We start from the raw sequence: 18,654 nt of genomic DNA on the forward strand, positions 1-18,654 counted from the left end.
TACAAGTCATGCTGTTTAACAGACTACTGTATCATTTATATCTCTGAATGTCAATAATTATATCAAACTCTCTTAAAATCTTGATCTTTAAATAATCATATTCTTAATGTACATTTCAATATTTCATGGTTTCACACCATATTTGTACTTGACGCCGCTTTCATCAGTTTCCTTTTCAAAAGATATCAAATTCCGCCATGTAATAAAAGATATGTTTGACACTATATATGAAACCAAAAGTCAAAAACGAGCATTAACTTTATACAAGTATATTATAAATATAAATATAAATAAGCTAGATTATGATAAACCACAAACTCGAAACCCATAATTAGTACACCCAAAAAAAATTCATGGCCGAAGAGCAAGTGAGGCCACTAGCTCCAGCCACCGATCGCCACCATAGCAGCAGCGACGATGAAGAGATAGTCTTAAAGAAAACGGCTCGTCGAAAGAAATACATCAAGTTGTGTGGTTTCATGTTGGTCATCATAGTCCTTTCGGTTGTTGTAGTTGTGACCTTGATATTTACAATCTTTAAAGTTAAAGATCCTGAGATCAAGATGAATGGTGTTACAGTTGACAAAATTGACTTGATTAATGGCACCATCCCACGACCCGGTACCAACATGTCTTTGACGGCAGATATATCGGTTAAAAATCCGAACTTTTCATCTTTCAGGTTAGCATTTGTCTTGATATGCTTGTCCCAAGTCCCAACAATATAATTTTTTTTGTTACGGTCTATCCATTATAATAAGAAGACATGTAAATTTTAACCAAAAGCGTTTGTTTTCGATTTATTCGGTTTGGTGTATTCGTTTGTGAAAATTTTATAAGCATAACGAAACTGAAAACTAAATTCAAAATTGAACCGAACAGATATCGAAAACTGAAAATTAAGTTTAATCAAAATAACCATTAAATTTTGATTATGAATTTGATGTTTGATTTTAACGAGGATAAAAAAACACTATCGCTGCGAGGCTGTTTTTATCGTTTAACGGCCAGTTAATTGAACATTTAAAATTATGGTTAACTTTCGAGTAATTAAATGATAAAAAAGGAAGAAAAAAGTAACTAAAAGAAAGTTATAAAATAATAACTTCGTTGTAAAGTGGAGTTTTGATAGTTGACGGTCAGTTAATTGAACATTTAAAAAAAAACAGTTAGCGGTTAATTAAACATTTAAAAAAAAAACTGAGTAAAAAAAGTTAAAAATAAGGTTTACCAAAATACCCAACTTTTGGGGTATTTACTTTAAAATCGATCGTGAATAGTGTTCCCCTCACCACATAATAGTGTAGTATTATTGTAATTGTAAATGTAAATTGTAATCATCATTTATACTCTGTATATATATATTAATAATTTAATATATTATTGGTTGAATTCGATTTTCATTTAAATCGAATTCAAAACGTTAAAGCCGAAAACCGAAACTAAAACTGAATTTAAATTTGAAAACTGAATCGAAAACTTAGAATTCAAATCGAAAATAAATATGAACACCCATAGTTTAAACTTACATATACTCTGTAATAGATCAGTATTGAACCTCAGTTTTACCTTTTATTTTAGGTATAGAATTTTGCGAAAATATGTAACTAATGATAAAAATGTAAAGTTGATTACTTATTTATGAATATTATTTTTGGACAAGCTAGAATAAAAACACAGGCACTTATTTTTGACGGATATAGTAATAATAATGAATAAAAGTTATATCTACTTTGGTGTGTGTCAACTAAAATTTATTGAAACAGGTACAAGAACACGACGACTAGCCTCTACTACCATGGGGCGGTAATAGGGGAAGCAAGAGGACCGCCAGGGCAGTCGAAAGCACGACGGACGACGAGGATGAACATAACAATCGCCATAATTGTTGACAGTCTATTGGGAAACCCTGAATTGCAAAATGATTTGGGTACAGGGTTATTAACCATGAGCAGTTACACAAGTGTTGGTGGTAGGGTCAAGTTTTTGACTTTTATTAAGAAACATGTGAGTGTGAGGATGAATTGCACTATGAAATTTAACATTTCTAGTAGATCAATTGAAGACCAGAAGTGTAAGAGAAAAGTTAAGCTCTAGATTAACAGTCAGACATTGTTGATTGTTAATTCAATTTGTATATGTATGTACGTAGCTAGATGGTATATATAAGTATATAAATAAGATATGTTATGTAGAGTCCATAAAGTTTTAAGTTGATTTACAACAATATAAAAGGGCGATAAACAATATAATTTTCTTTTTTATATGTTTCTGTTAATTAATCATATTTGAAATAATGTAAAACTAGTACTCCGTGTAAAGAAGTTTTAGTGAAATACACTTTACTACCCCGTATTAGTATTTCCTTATCTTCTACTATCTATCAATCTATAAAGCTCTAAAATGATAATTTCATCATTTCACCAATTATTCTTTAATTTTTATAATGATAATGTCATTATTTCATATTAATATAAATATTAATTCTAATTAAAAAAGATACTAAAAAAATAAAAATAAATGTCAATAATATATGAATGCCGATTTGGAAGCAAAAATAATTAATAAAAATATCATTTTATATTTAATACGGTATTACTGTTTAATAAATATATATCTCGGAACATGTTCACCATATATTATCATAACTCTTTTTCTCAATCTGTACAAACATTTACAACTCTTTTTCTCAATTTCCATTATATTATCCAATAATCTTTTGTTTCCAAAAAGCAGATACAAACCTTCATGTTATTGTTGATGGTTTTTTTTCAAAGAATTATTCTCTTTTATGTGTTGTTTGATGATGAAATTTATCACACCTTGGATGTTTAATTATTATATGTTTGTTAAACAACAAAAATCTGAAAATCAATAACATACGTCAAATCATATTGTGACTATTTAAAATGAAGGTATACAATATGATAGAAGAATTCAAAAATAATCATGATTTTCGCGAGGTTGAACTAGGTATTTTGAGTCTCTCTTTTAATGTTAAATAAGTACCATTTGTGACAAGGAAAATAGTAATTGTAATAAAAATTGGAAGAAGGTGGTAGGACAATTAATGTAGTTTTTTTATTCTGATCAAGTTAACAACGACAAATTTCTTAGTCAAAATCCGTGGTCGTGTTATTAAACTAAATGAGTTTAACATTTACATTCACTTAATACTTAAAACATATCATTAAACTATTTCGTTTAAACAACCCTGTAATCTCACGGGGCATTTTACTAATAATAGTTATATAAGATACGGAGTATTAGATATATTAGATCTAGATATTAATATTAGATGGATAGAAGAAAGATGATAGATGCTTAGATGGATGGTTGATTACATTTTAAATAGAGGGAGCTTCTTAAATTAGTATCTTTCTTATGCTTCTCTCTCAAAATAAATATTCACTTTATTATTTATATTTGTTCAAAATTAATTATCTAACTGTAAAAAAAATTATTAAATCATTAAACTCACCATTATGATTTGATCATCATTTATTACCTTCAATCACTCATATTTACAACAAATTTAATTTATTACCTTAGATATAAAATCAAAACTGACATTTACTAAACATATTTTAATCCAATAAAAATTTCTACAAGACACTCTTTTTGAGATGGAGAGAGTAATTTGTACTAGATGATTATTGGTATTTCATTTTACATGTATGTATTCCACGAACCTAGAACTTCATTGAAAGTCATTCGACTAATTGTATTTGACGAGATGAACATGTGACCATCTGATAAAGAACAAAGAAAGACTAGAACGAAGAAAAACGAGCAAAGTAGTCTATGTAAGATTAAAGAAGCAAGCAAACTAAAATGAGTGAACCACCTAACTCTGTCAAATCACCAACCAAACATCTACAAAAATTTTAAATTAACCTAGAAAGCAGAAGAATGTTGACAACTACTACCGCAAATCACAAGCTAAATTTTAAGTAAAAATCTATCAAAACTGCATCCAATCTCTCAAACTCAATACAACTAAATATCGATAAATATAAAATATAATATAATATTAATAATCTGAATAGTAAATTATAGTGATACATGAAATCACATCAATCGTCATTATTTTTTTTTTTTTTTCAAATTACACCGATAATCCCTGGTTGATTTGGTAATGTATGATAGTAATTCCCTGTAGTTTTCATGAAATTGGACAAACCCACCTCATTTTAAAAAAAAATTACAACGATAATTCTTAGACTTATATAAAGCATACATTGAATTGAATTGATTAATGGTCTACAACTTTTAATTAAAATGCACAATTATAAGATATGTGATCAATTAGCATTTTAAGTAAATTAGAGACCATTAACATTTAACTTTTTGTAAGTCAAAGATTGTTGGTGTAATTATTGAAAGATATGATATTTAATGAAAACTAAACTATTAGACCACTTCTAGCGGTGAGGTGCGTGGGTTGGTGGAGTGAGTTGCTTTTTACACCTTTTTGATGAGTATGATGAGTAGGTTTTTTGTATGAAGTAGTGGTGGTGTGGGTTTTTGGAGTAGGTTTTAGTAGAATGCTGATTGGCATTTTTATTTTCATTTTTTTCTGTTTATTTTAATATTTTTATATTTAAATTTTAAAAATATTTAAAACCACAACGGCTACAAAATGAACTGTTTTTTTTTTTTTTTGAAAAAACGGCTAGTTTTTTCCCCCTCTATATAAACAACCACTTTCACCTCATTAACACACACTTCATTTATTTTCTCTCTCAAAACAAAACACATACTCAAATCAAAAATGTTGACTGCCTCTCCCATGATTGCCTCATTCGTAATTTACTACGGAGCTCAATTGGATAGCGAATTCAAGGTGTACGATTACAAAACTAGTAAGAAAGTTAGGTTTGCAGAGATCGACATTCGTGACGTTGGGTTGGAAACTTTGTTGGCTTTCTTGAAGAAGAATGTACCCTTCGAACACACTGACGTCTTATACTATGAAGACGATCATCTTTCAGAATTGTCAGCCATGAGCCTTCGCACAAACAAAGCATGGGACTCTATCAAAGACACTCTCTCATGGCGTTCAAATTTAATATCTTTGTATTTGATTTGTGAAGAAGTGTACTCTCCGCCGTGTTGTTCCGGTTACTATTCTGACGGTCAATTCTGGTCCGACGTTCCCGAATCTCAAGAAGATTAAGCATTGTGTTGAATCTAGCCGTTGTAGTTTATGTTATTTTTTTGTGTGTTTTTATGTTTTTTTTGTACGTTTTTTGTGTGTGTGTGTTTTTATGTTTTTATGTAATCGTTTTAAGTTTAAATAAACGGCTATATTGTATGAAAGTATGTACACGTTTAAATTAAATTAGGTATTTACACACACTTATCATAAATAAAAATGAAAAAATAAAGAAAAAAAAACAAAACAAAACATCCGTGGCTTGTTCCGTGAGATTCCCACTGCCGCCCCAATTTGACCCCAACCGCCGCCCCTCTACTGCCTGCTGGGCGTGGCTTGAGTGCCACTTCGAATCTCACGGGGAGTTTGAACCGATACAAGTCGTCTTAGTAGTGTGATTTATACAATTAATATTAATATTTTTATAATTATAATTTTAATTTTAATTTTAATTTATTCAATTCAATCAATCAATACATATTCACCAACCCAACTACCTTCACCCCCGTCTAAAACTAAAAACCCCAACCAACTTCATTCCTCATCCTCTGCTTTCCAAATAGACCACCACCACTGTAGCGACCCGACCAAATCATGTTTGACGGCGCCGTCTACTTAGGTCCCGTTACGTGGTCATAAGTCTTTAAGACAAAGTTTGACCAAAATATGTCGCCTTCATTTCAAAATAAAGATTGTTCCCAAAGTTTACAAGAATTGTTCAACCAATAGTTAAGTTACAACGTTATAATACGAATGAAATCTAGGCGACACGGTTTAAAGTAAAGTCAAAAGACGCTCCATGAAATGCACATATACTCGACATCCAATGCAAGTATCAAATAATGAGCGGAAGCATGTATCATGTATCGTTCAAGGACCTGAGAAAAACATAGAAATCTGTCAACGAAAACGTTGGTGAAATCATAGGTTTAAGTAAGTAAGTACAAGTGAACCACAAGATTTGCATCAATGAATTAATAGTAATACATTCCAAAAGTTTGTTTCACGAGCACCCAATTATCAATGCTTAACATTTCCTTCCATTGAACCCCATCACTTAGTGCTAGAACATACACTGTTTCTCGAAAATATATTTCATTCGTAAACGGTAGCGAACCGTTTGAATGAGGGTTTGTCAAAGCCATATGGATCCATACAACATAAGTTCTCGCTTACACCCGGCAAGTGCAACTAATGATAATCGAATTGAGGATTTTGTTCTAAACTCGTATGTAGAATGTTTGTTTTCCTGTACTTGTGTTCACTTAGTAAAGAAATGTTTATGTTTTCTCATCCCAAATGTAAGTTCAAAAAGAGTAAAAGTGGGACTATGATCTCACCTTGAGTGCACGAGTAGTAAAGTACTTCGACAAGTAAACGTGTGCAAAGAACAATGCTAGTCTTGACCTAAACAATAGGTTTGTATCAATAACGGTAAACACAATAGGTCAAAGATGTTCAATTAGTCCTATGGCTCGTTAAGACTCGATCATAATAGCATGTGAATCAAATTGTCATGTTTCATGCAAGGTACAAGTATAAAAACATGTTAGAACGATTGCACAATTATTTGGTTAAGTTTGATTAAAAGTCAACTTGGTCGGGTCAAAGTCAACAGAAAAGTCAACGGGTTCGGGTTGGATATCCGACAATTTTTCTAAGTTATATAATCATATATGAGCATGTTGGCCAAGTTTCATGTTAATCGGAGGTCCGTAGCATAGCAAACATTTTCATGTCAAATGACCAAAGCAAACAGCCAGTTTTAGCCAAATGGGACGGCGTCCCAAATGGCTAGACGGCGTCTCGATTAAAAGAGTGGGACGGCGTCCCCAATTCCTAGACGGCGTCTAGGTTAGAAAAGTGGGACGTCGTCCTGGGTATCTGGACGGCGTCCTGAGGTGTTTCCAGGCCCTGGTTGCTGAAACTCCTAAGTGCACGAATCAAAACTCAACCCAACACAATTTACAAACCGCAAACATTCAAGGCATGCATTTTATATCACCGGAAAGGTATTTTGACAAGGAACGCAACTATGCACTTTTTATCAATCAAACTTTCATTTACAACAACCAAAAACCGCAATCAATGCTCCTCATTCAATGCATACAAGTCATAAACGCCATTTAATGATTCGATAGCCAAATCACATGAACAATATGCCGTTTCGAAGGTAATTAAGCATACAACACAACCTAACACTTACAATTAACATTTCATGTCATTTAATGCATCAAAAATCCATTCCTAGTTCATGAAACCCTAACCAAAAATCACCAAATTTCATAATCAAGTTTAAGAGGTTTCTTAGATCAATCTTTACATCCAAATGAAGCTAATGATACTAGTAACACTTTTAAAACATGCACATTAACAATCTAATAACATTTGATCATCCAAAATCAAGGATTTAGCAAGTAATTTTCATAATGAACTAGTTACACCAAAAACAACAAATCGAGCATACAAATTACTTACACGACATCACAATGAGCCATAGACACTAATTAACATACTTTTAAGTCAAGGACACAAATTTAAAGAAAACTAGTGTTTTAGAAATGTTACCCAAACGAGATGAAGTTGGTACCAAAACGAAGAGGATGAAGAGAGGATCACGAATATGTAATTTATTTTGTTGTAAGCCTCCTAGATCGAATTTAGATGATGATTGAATGAATTTGGAAATTGGGTGTGTTCTTGCTAGAGAGAAAGAGAGAGAGAGAGAGATGGTTGAATGGTGGTGATTGGGGTGGACTAGGTGACCTAGTCAACTAGTTTGCCCCGTGTCAATTTTAGTCCCTCGAGTTTGTAGTCGGGTGCGGAAAATACCTAAACGGAAATTTTAAAACGCGTATTAACGGGAGATGTTATAGACATGTAACGGAGTTTAAATTAGTATAACGGAAAAGAAAACGGAAAAAGGCGGGATGTTACATTACCTACTCCTTAAAAGAAATTTCGTCCCGAAATTTAAGTAGGCGTAGTAGTCGTTGTTTCTTCCTCGAGATCTTGCGTTTCTGAATTCACAAATAGATGAGGATACTTCCTTTGCATTTGGTCTTGTCTTTCCCAAGTAAACTCGGGTCCTCTTTTGGCATTCCAACGAACCTTGACAATCGGGATTCGGCTTTGTTTCAATGTCTTGACGGAGGTGTCCACAATTTCAACCGGTTCCTCCACAAAATGAAGTTTGTCATAAATAGTAAGTTCTTCGAGAGGGATGATGATATCGGGTTCGGCAAGACACTTTTTCAAGTTAGATACATGAAAGGTAGGATGAACGGAGTTCAATTGAGGCGGAAGATCTAAACGATAAGCAACGGTTCCAATACGCTCCAAGATTTCGAAAGGACCAATATACCGCGGATTTAGCTTCCCGCGTTTCCCAAAACGGATTACACCCTTCCAAGGTGCGACTTTTAACATTACTCGGTCACCGACTTGAAATTCAAGATCGTTGCGTCGTTTGTCGGTATAGCTCTTTTGACGACTTCGGGCCGTCCTAAGCCTATCTCGGATTTGAACGATTTTCTCGGTGGTTTCGTGAATGAGTTCGGGTCCGGTGATTTGCACGTCGCCTACCTCGGCCCAACAAAGAGGTGAACGACATTTGCGGCCATATAGCGCTTCAAAAGGTGCGGCTTTAATACTCGCGTGATAACTATTGTTGTAAGAGAACTCGGCGAGAGGTAAGTGCTTATCCCAAGCTTTTCCGAAATCAACCACGCAAGCTCGTAACATGTCCTCTAAGGTTTGAATTGTACGTTCGCTTTGTCCATCGGTTTGAGGATGATATGCGGTGCTCATGTCTAAACGCGTTCCCAACGCTTCTTGCAATGTACGCCAAAATCTAGAAACGAAACGGCCATCTCGGTCTGAGATAATCGATAAAGGTACACCGTGTCGGGCTACGATCTCCTTAATGTAAAGTTGTGCAAGTTTCTCCATTTTGTCCGTTTCTTTCATGGCAAGGAAGTGTGCGGATTTGGTGAGACGGTCAACAATAACCCAAATGGTATCATAACCGCCCGTCGTTTTTGGTAGCTTGGTGATAAAATCCATCGTTATCCTTTCCCACTTCCATTGCGGGATCTCGGGTTGTTGAAGTAGTCCGGACGGTCTTTGGTGTTCGGCTTTGACTTTGGAACATGTCAAACACTTGGAAACATAAGTAGCTACGTCCCTTTTGATGTTCGGCCACCAATATAGTTGTTTAAGGTCGTGGTACATCTTATTGGCACCGGGGTGAATCGAGTATCGTGACTTATGGGCTTCATCTAAAATAAGGCTTCGTAGATCCCCATAACTAGGCACCCAAATTCTTCCGGCGAAATATCGGAGTCCGGTTTCTTTAACTTCGAATCGAGAGGTGAGGACGTTCAAGTGTTCGAGAGAGATGTTTTCATCCTTGAGAGCCTCATCTTGGGCTACCCGAATTTGGCTATTAAGGTTGGTGTGAATGGTGATGTTTAAAGCTCGGACACGGAGAGGCACCGCTCTTTCTTTTCGACTTAAGGCATCGGCTACTACATTAGCCTTCCCGGGATGGTAACGAAGCTCGCAATCGTAATCGTTTAAGGTTTCAATCCACCTTCGTTGTCTCATGTTTAGTTGCTTTTGATCGAAAATGTGTTGAAGGCTTTTGTGATCGGTGAAGATAGTACTCTTGGTTCCATAAAGATAGTGTCTCCACATTTTAAGTGCAAAGACAACGGCTCCGAGTTCGAGATCATGTGTCGTATAGTTTCGTTCATGAATTTTGAGTTGTCGAGAAGCATAAGCAATGACTTTCGTTCGTTGCATCAATACACACCCAAAACCATGTTTTGAGGCATCGCAATATACAACAAAGTCATCATTGCCTTCGGGAAGTGACAAGATAGGAGCAGTGGTTAGCTTCGTTTTCAAGATTTGGAATGCGGATTCATGTTCGGTCGCCCAAATGAATTTCTTTCCCTTGTGAGTCAATGCGGTTAGAGGACGTGCAACCAAAGAGAAATTTTCGATGAATCTACGATAGTACCCGGCGAGACCCAAAAATTGACGAATGTGAGTAGGAGTAGTAGGAGTCTCCCATTTGCTAATGGCTTCGATTTTCGTTGGATCGACTTTAATACCTTGGTCACTTACAACATGACCAAGAAATTGAACTTCCTTTAACCAAAATTCACACTTGGAGAATTTGGCATAGAGTTGTTCTTGTCTTAAAAGTTCAAGCACAAGTCGGAGATGTTGTTCGTGCTCTTCTTCATTTTTAGAATAGATCAATATGTCATCGATGAACACAATAACGAATTTATCGAGATACGGTTTGCACACGCGGTTCATAAGATCCATGAACACCGCCGGTGCGTTAGTGAGACCAAATGGCATGACAAGGAATTCATAACTACCATAACGAGTTCGGAAAGCGGTTTTGGAGACATCTTCCCCCTTAACCCTCAATTGATGATAACCCGAGCGGAGATCGATTTTCGAATATACACAAGACCCTTGTAGTTGATCAAAGAGGTCATCGATGCGAGGAAGAGGATATCGGTTCTTAACCGTCAATTTATTTAGTTCACGATAATCAATGCACATTCGTAGGGATCCGTCTTTCTTTTTAACAAATAAAATCGGAGCGCCCCAAGGTGAATGGCTAGGTTGGATAAAACCACGATCAAGTAGTTCTTGGATTTGACTTTGCAATTCTTGCATTTCGGATGGGGCGAGTCTATATGGTGCACGTGCTACGGGTGCGGCTCCCGGAATAAGATCGATTTGGAATTCAACCGGTCGATGAGGTGGAAGACCCGGCAATTCGTCGGGAAATACATCGGAAAAGTCACTAACAATTGGCACATCATCGATATGCTTATCATCGGACTCGACTTTCTTAACGTGGGCAAGGATCGCAAAACAACCCTTACGGAGCAGTTTTCTAACTTTAAGGCACGAAACGAGGTTGAGTCTGGTGCAACTCTTATCGCCATAAACAATCAAAGGTTCACCATTCTCGATAGGAATTCGGATTGCGTTAAGATCACAAAGGATGTGAGATTTCGTTTTGACTAACCAATTCATACCGATTATTACATCAAAGCTTCCTAGTTCCATAGGTATCAAGTCAATCTCAAATTCCTTACCCAAAATGTTTAACGTACACCCCCGGTAATATGTGTCAGCACTTAATAGTTTCCCGTTAGCCACTTCAATGGTATAAGTGGTATCTAATGGAAGAGGTGGAGTGCTAAAAGAATGAGTCAAAGTCTTGGATGCAAAGCATTTATCGGCACCCGAATCGAATAAGCAAGAGACATAAGAATTGTTGAGAAGAAACGTACCCGTGACTAGTTCAGTGTCATCCCGGGCTTCCTCGGTGTTGATGTTGAAAGCTCGGCCGCGCGTATTGGGGTTATCTTTCTTCTTTGGGCATGCATTTCTATAATGACCCGTTTGGCCACATTCGTAACAAGTGCCCGTCTTTGGTGCATTGGGCCACTTTCGAGCGACGGGAGTGGCACTTTTACAATCGTTGGCCTTATGACCAATTCCTTGGCACCGATGGCAAATTAGCTTACTACATTCGCCAAAGTGATGTTTGTTGCATTTGTTGCAAAAAGGTAGATTCCCGGCATAACCCTTCTTGCCGTCGAAAGTGAAAGATTTCTTGGCAAAGTTGTTGTTGCTTGATTGGGAGGGTTCCCACTTTCTTTTGTTGCCGCCCGATTTATCCTCGGCCTTAGGTGCCGGAACTACGATTTCGTCAACCGTTTCAATTAGTTGGCGAGCCATGTTCATAGCGGCTTGGTGAGTAGTGGGTTTGGATGACATCACCCCTTGTTTGATGCTTTTTGGAAGACCGAGCATGTAGAGCTCAATCCTTTGAGATTCGGGGTTAACAAGATCAGGACACATCAAGGATAGTTCGGCGAAGCGTTGATTATAAGCTTTAAGATCGTTTCCGACCGCTTTCAAAGCTCTTAGTTCTTCCTCAAGCTTTCGGGTTTCTTCGCGCGGAAAATATTCAACAATCATCTTTTCCTTTAGATCGGCCCAAGAGAGGGCATGAGCTTCATCGGTACCCACCGATTGAACATAGGTGTTCCACCATGTTAGAGCAATTCCGGAGAAAGTGTGAGTGGAGTATTTGACCTTGTCTTGGTCCCGACAACCGCTTATGCTAAAGACGGCTTTCGTTTGCTCAAACCATCGGGTGAGCACGACCGGTCCCCCGGTTCCATCAAAAGTGTGAGGTTTGCACCCCATGAAAGCTTTATAGGAGCATCCCTCGTTTGAGTTTCCGGCCCCATTGTTGTTGTTGTTGTTGTTGTGGTTGTTGTGGTTGTTATTATTATTGTTGTTGGATGAGTGACCGGCCATGGCCGCATCTACGGCGGTAGCTATCATCCGTTCGAGAGCTTGTTCGGGAGTTTCATTGCGGCGTACACGACGAGGAGCCATTGTTCCATCAAGACACAAGAATATCATTGATTAGTATTCTCAATAATACTAACCGTGATATAGAATAAAGATAAAGAGAAGTTTTTCCTCGACTCGCCTTAAATTCTTTATGTCATAATGTCGGAACGTTCATATGAGTCACCGTAATATAATCCCGGAAATTATATTACCCTGATTCATATGTGCATTTGACATCATTTCATATAGTCAAGGTGGCGTGTCAATCAAATTAAACAACGTGAGATTAAGATGAACTAAGAGTAGATATGAGTAGAAGCGTTCGAGTATAAATGCACAAGTAGTCAAGTAATTCCTACTTCAAGTCTATATGCCGGTTGTAGTCTAGACTCACCAATGTACCCTATGACTCGGGGTCGACACCAATGAACTCTAAATCCCTACAACCAACGCTCTGATACCATCTGTAGCGACCCGACCAAATCATGTTTGACGGCGCCGTCTACTTAGGTCCCGTTACGTGGTCATAAGTCTTTAAGACAAAGTTTGACCAAAATATGTCGCCTTCATTTCAAAATAAAGATTGTTCCCAAAGTTTACAAGAATTGTTCAACCAATAGTTAAGTTACAACGTTATAATACGAATGAAATCTAGGCGACACGGTTTAAAGTAAAGTCAAAAGACGCTCCATGAAATGCACATATACTCGACATCCAATGCAAGTATCAAATAATGAGCGGAAGCATGTATCATGTATCGTTCAAGGACCTGAGAAAAACATAGAAATCTGTCAACGAAAACGTTGGTGAAATCATAGGTTTAAGTAAGTAAGTACAAGTGAACCACAAGATTTGCATCAATGAATTAATAGTAATACATTCCAAAAGTTTGTTTCACGAGCACCCAATTATCAATGCTTAACATTTCCTTCCATTGAACCCCATCACTTAGTGCTAGAACATACACTGTTTCTCGAAAATATATTTCATTCGTAAACGGTAGCGAACCGTTTGAATGAGGGTTTGTCAAACCCATATGGATCCATACAACATAAGTTCTCGCTTACACCCGGCAAGTGCAACTAATGATAATCGAATTGAGGATTTTGTTCTAAACTCGTATGTAGAATGTTTGTTTTCCTGTACTTGTGTTCACTTAGTAAAGAAATGTTTATGTTTTCTCATCCCAAATGTAAGTTCAAAAAGAGTAAAAGTGGGACTATGATCTCACCTTGAGTGCACGAGTAGTAAAGTACTTCGACAAGTAAACGTGTGCAAAGAACAATGCTAGTCTTGACCTAAACAATAGGTTTGTATCAATAACGGTAAACACAATAGGTCAAAGATGTTCAATTAGTCCTATGGCTCGTTAAGACTCGATCATAATAGCATGTGAATCAAATTGTCATGTTTCATGCAAGGTACAAGTATAAAAACATGTTAGAACGATTGCACAATTATTTGGTTAAGTTTGATTAAAAGTCAACTTGGTCGGGTCAAAGTCAACAGAAAAGTCAACGGGTTCGGGTTGGATATCCGACAATTTTTCTAAGTTATATAATCATATATGAGCATGTTGGCCAAGTTTCATGTTAATCGGAGGTCCGTAGCATAGCAAACATTTTCATGTCAAATGACCAAAGCAAACAGCCAGTTTTAGCCAAATGGGACGGCGTCCCAAATGGCTAGACGGCGTCTCGATTAAAAGAGTGGGACGGCGTCCCCAATTCCTAGACGGCGTCTAGGTTAGAAAAGTGGGACGTCGTCCTGGGTATCTGGACGGCGTCCTGAGGTGTTTCCAGGCCCTGGTTGCTGAAACTCCTAAGTGCACGAATCAAAACTCAACCCAACACAATTTACAAACCGCAAACATTCAAGGCATGCATTTTATATCACCGGAAAGGTATTTTGACAAGGAACGCAACTATGCACTTTTTATCAATCAAACTTTCATTTACAACAACCAAAAACCGCAATCAATGCTCCTCATTCAATGCATACAAGTCATAAACGCCATTTAATGATTCGATAGCCAAATCACATGAACAATATGCCGTTTCGAAGGTAATTAAGCATACAACACAACCTAACACTTACAATTAACATTTCATGTCATTTAATGCATCAAAAATCCATTCCTAGTTCATGAAACCCTAACCAAAAATCACCAAATTTCATAATCAAGTTTAAGAGGTTTCTTAGATCAATCTTTACATCCAAATGAAGCTAATGATACTAGTAACACTTTTAAAACATGCACATTAACAATCTAATAACATTTGATCATCCAAAATCAAGGATTTAGCAAGTAATTTTCATAATGAACTAGTTACACCAAAAACAACAAATCGAGCATACAAATTACTTACACGACATCACAATGAGCCATAGACACTAATTAACATACTTTTAAGTCAAGGACACAAATTTAAAGAAAACTAGTGTTTTAGAAATGTTACCCAAACGAGATGAAGTTGGTACCAAAACGAAGAGGATGAAGAGAGGATCACGAATATGTAATTTATTTTGTTGTAAGCCTCCTAGATCGAATTTAGATGATGATTGAATGAATTTGGAAATTGGGTGTGTTCTTGCTAGAGAGAAAGAGAGAGAGAGAGAGATGGTTGAATGGTGGTGATTGGGGTGGACTAGGTGACCTAGTCAACTAGTTTGCCCCGTGTCAATTTTAGTCCCTCGAGTTTGTAGTCGGGTGCGGAAAATACCTAAACGGAAATTTTAAAACGCGTATTAACGGGAGATGTTATAGACATGTAACGGAGTTTAAATTAGTATAACGGAAAAGAAAACGGAAAAAGGCGGGATGTTACAACCACCATGTCCACCTTCCAACAGTGGCGTAGCCACATAGAAGGTTATGGTGTCAATTGACACCACTCAAAGTTTGAGTTTTAATCAATTTTAGCTTTAAAGTTTGAGTTTTAATATCTAAAAAAGGTAATTGACCCCATTATTTTCAAAAGGCAATTGACTCCATTATTTTCAAAAGGCAATTGACACCACTGACTGAAAAAGGCAATTGACACCACTGACTGAAAATCCTTCCTTCGCCACTGCCTTCCAAACACCATCAATCCCTACTGCCACACATTACTACATCACTAATTTAGGTCTCGGCTTTCGGTTTGCTACTCCTCTTCTCATCTCTCCTTCTGACTTCCTACTTCTGTTTCCGTCAACGTCACCGTAACCCTAACTTTGACACCGGCGTTATACAGCCTACCATAATTTTCATCTACGAAGAGATTATTAATAATCACAACGAGCAAAACGTCGTCGTTGTTTCATTAGATCAAGCTGCTATCAATTCGTATCCTAAGTTTCCGTTTACTAAAGGAATCATCGATGATTCAGTTTGTGCGATATGCTTATGTGAATATAAACTCGACGAAATGATCAGAATGTTACCTGATTGTAAGCATTATTTTCATTTGACTTGTATTGACGCTTAGTTGAAGCTTAATGTCAGCTATCATGTTTGTCGGAGCTCGCCGCTTACGATGCCGTTGTCGACTCCGTTGGCGGAAGTTGTTACGTTGTCGCAGTACTCCGACGGTCGTCGCCGGCGGTGATGGAACCAGTGGCGGATCCAGGATTTTATTTCATTGGGGGCAAAAAAAAATTTAAAACCGTAGCAAATTTTTATGCAAAATTTGAAGGTTTTGGGACAAAATTTGGAGAATATTGGAAAAAATTTGAAGGTTTGGGAGCAAAATATGTAGGTTTTGGGGCAAAAAAAATTTCCACCGGTGCAAAGTCGAAATATCCAAAAATTTACATTAAAAATTTCAAATCCACCGGGGGCGGGCGCCCCCCCCCTAACATACTGGATCCGCCTATGGATGGAACGCACCACATCTGGTGCTTAGGTTTTGTTGATTGTTGTTGAAATGTTATTAATCATAAATTCACATTTTGATTGATGGTAGGCGGTAGTGTTTTTTTTTTTAAGTCAAGTAGTTGGCATCGAATACTTTCATTTGTTACACATGCACGCGCTTTCGGGAGGAAACCCAAATCACATTGTAGGAACCCAATCCTCACACCATTCCGAAGGGTAGGCGGACCGGGTTTGAATCCTGAATGGATCCGGGAGAAAACCCCAGTGTCAATCAATCTGGAGCTCCATCTTTTAGGTAGATTGATTAATAGGCTCGAACCCATGACCTAAACCCCAAGCCCTACACACAAGGTGTTGAGATACCATTGATACACTATAATGTATTTGAGCTTTTATTTCAATAATGTATTTGAGCTGCTATCAATTCGTATCCTAAGTTTCCGTTTACTAAAGGAATTATCGATGATTCAGTTTGTGCGATATGCTTATGTGAATATAAACAAGAGGAAATGGTGAGAATGTTACCTGATTGTAAGCATTATTTTCATTTGACTTGTGTTGACGCTTGGTTGAAGCTTAATGTCAGTTGTCCTGTTTGTCGGAGCTCGCCGCTTCCTACGCCGTTATCAACTCCGTTAGCGACATATTTTTACTTTTGTTTCCTGTAACGTACTTATTTAAATATATTAATTAATAATTACGAATACAGATAAAGAGTAAAGTAACAAAATTAGACCATTAAAAGTAACAAAATCACATAGTGGTAACAACTGAACAATGAAAATGATGAAATACTTAAGTTATGGGTTTAGCTTACCACCACAAACAGCTGTATAATTCATCAGCAAAACATTGCGAGTTAGAATCGATTTCTAAAAGCAATTGTTCATGTGTTAATCTTCATGTTCAGGAGCCAATCCACTAATAATATTGTACATTCCTGATGCACTTATTTCTTCATGATAATGAATACCCCTAGTTGGAAGATGATCATGTGAACTGGATCTTTGTTCAATACAATAAGATGCTTGCATTTGCATCATGACCTGGGAGTTCAGTTGATGTATGATCACCCTTCATATGAGATGAGCTTGAAATGACAAACTATTGTCGTTCCGTGAAGAGAACTATTTGTTTCATCCCTGTGTGATTAAGTAGAAAGTTAAACTACAATAAATACTACTCTCTATCTTGGATTTAAAGTTACATATTTATCGATTGACACTCGTTACAAGAAATTGGTCACGTCGTTGTCCATAAGGGTTTGTGATAAAATTAGAATTGAAAGCTGAATTTGTTGTAAATAACTGATCAGTGATTGTTTTTCATTCACTTGAATTGATTTTTTACAATGGCTGAGAGTTTCATTTTATACACAAATATTTTAACAGCTATTTCTTAATATGGGATGGCTCCAAGACAACTTTGGAACCCCTATGTACAAATAAAGAAAACTGATGTTTTGTTGCTGTAGTTGGACCGTTGGATTGGCTGTTTGTGACATGCTTAAAAAGGAAATAATGAAGTCAACAACTTCTGATCCTAAAGTCAAATTACCAAAAAAGGTAATTTGACTTTTATTGACCAAGTTGTTGTTGTTTCTTTGTTCCAGGTTTCTAACACTCCCACTCAAGTTAAATAGTGGGGTTTTCAATATTCAACTTGCCGAGAACATTGCTGAAGAGTCTTCCATTGACTGATTTGGTGAGAATGTCAGCTAGTTGATCTGCTGATCTGATTGAAGGAAGAGAAATAATTTCATTATCTAGCTTTTCTCTGATAAAATGTCTATCTATTTCAACATGTTTGGTACGGTCATGTTGAACAGGTTTTTCTGAGATCGCAATTGATGCTTCATTGTTGCAGAATATCTGAATAGCTTCTTGTGGTGGAAAACCAATCTCTGTCATCAACTTCTTGATCCATAAGGCTTCGACCACTCCTTTTGCTATCCCTCTAAATTCTGATTCGGCACTTGAAAGTGAGACAACCTTTTGTTTCTTACTTCTCCATGCAACTAAATTACCCCCGACAAGTGTGAAGAATCCGGATGTAGATTTTTTATCCCCTTTTTCTCCGGCCCAGCTTGCATCTGTATATATTTGAGTCTTTAGGTGCCCGTGTCTCTTAAAAACAACTCAATGATCCGCTGTTTTCTTCAAATATCTGATGATTCTTATTACAGTTTCCATATGGTGAACCTGTGGTTGATGCATGAATTGACTCACAA

General features: G+C 36.7%; 1 protein-coding gene and 1 pseudogene across 1 annotated transcript; both read left to right on the forward strand.

Moving 5' to 3' along the window:
- Positions 1–291: 291 nt before the first annotated feature.
- Positions 292–2,332, forward strand: LOC139862918 (late embryogenesis abundant protein At1g64065). Its single transcript, XM_071851544.1, has 2 exons — positions 292–682; positions 1,767–2,332. The coding sequence occupies exons 1-2, from the start codon at positions 354–356 to the stop codon at positions 2,095–2,097; spliced, it is 660 nt and encodes a 219-aa protein (XP_071707645.1). The 5' UTR covers positions 292–353; the 3' UTR covers positions 2,098–2,332.
- A 2,442-nt stretch (positions 2,333–4,774) lies between these two features.
- On the forward strand, positions 4,775–16,155 carry LOC139864088 (RING-H2 finger protein ATL67-like; annotated as a pseudogene).
- The last annotated feature ends 2,499 nt before the right edge of the window (positions 16,156–18,654 follow it).

The sequence above is a fragment of the Rutidosis leptorrhynchoides genome, chromosome 8, assembly GCF_046630445.1.
Source record: "Rutidosis leptorrhynchoides isolate AG116_Rl617_1_P2 chromosome 8, CSIRO_AGI_Rlap_v1, whole genome shotgun sequence".
Classification (NCBI taxonomy): Eukaryota; Viridiplantae; Streptophyta; class Magnoliopsida; order Asterales; family Asteraceae; genus Rutidosis; species Rutidosis leptorrhynchoides.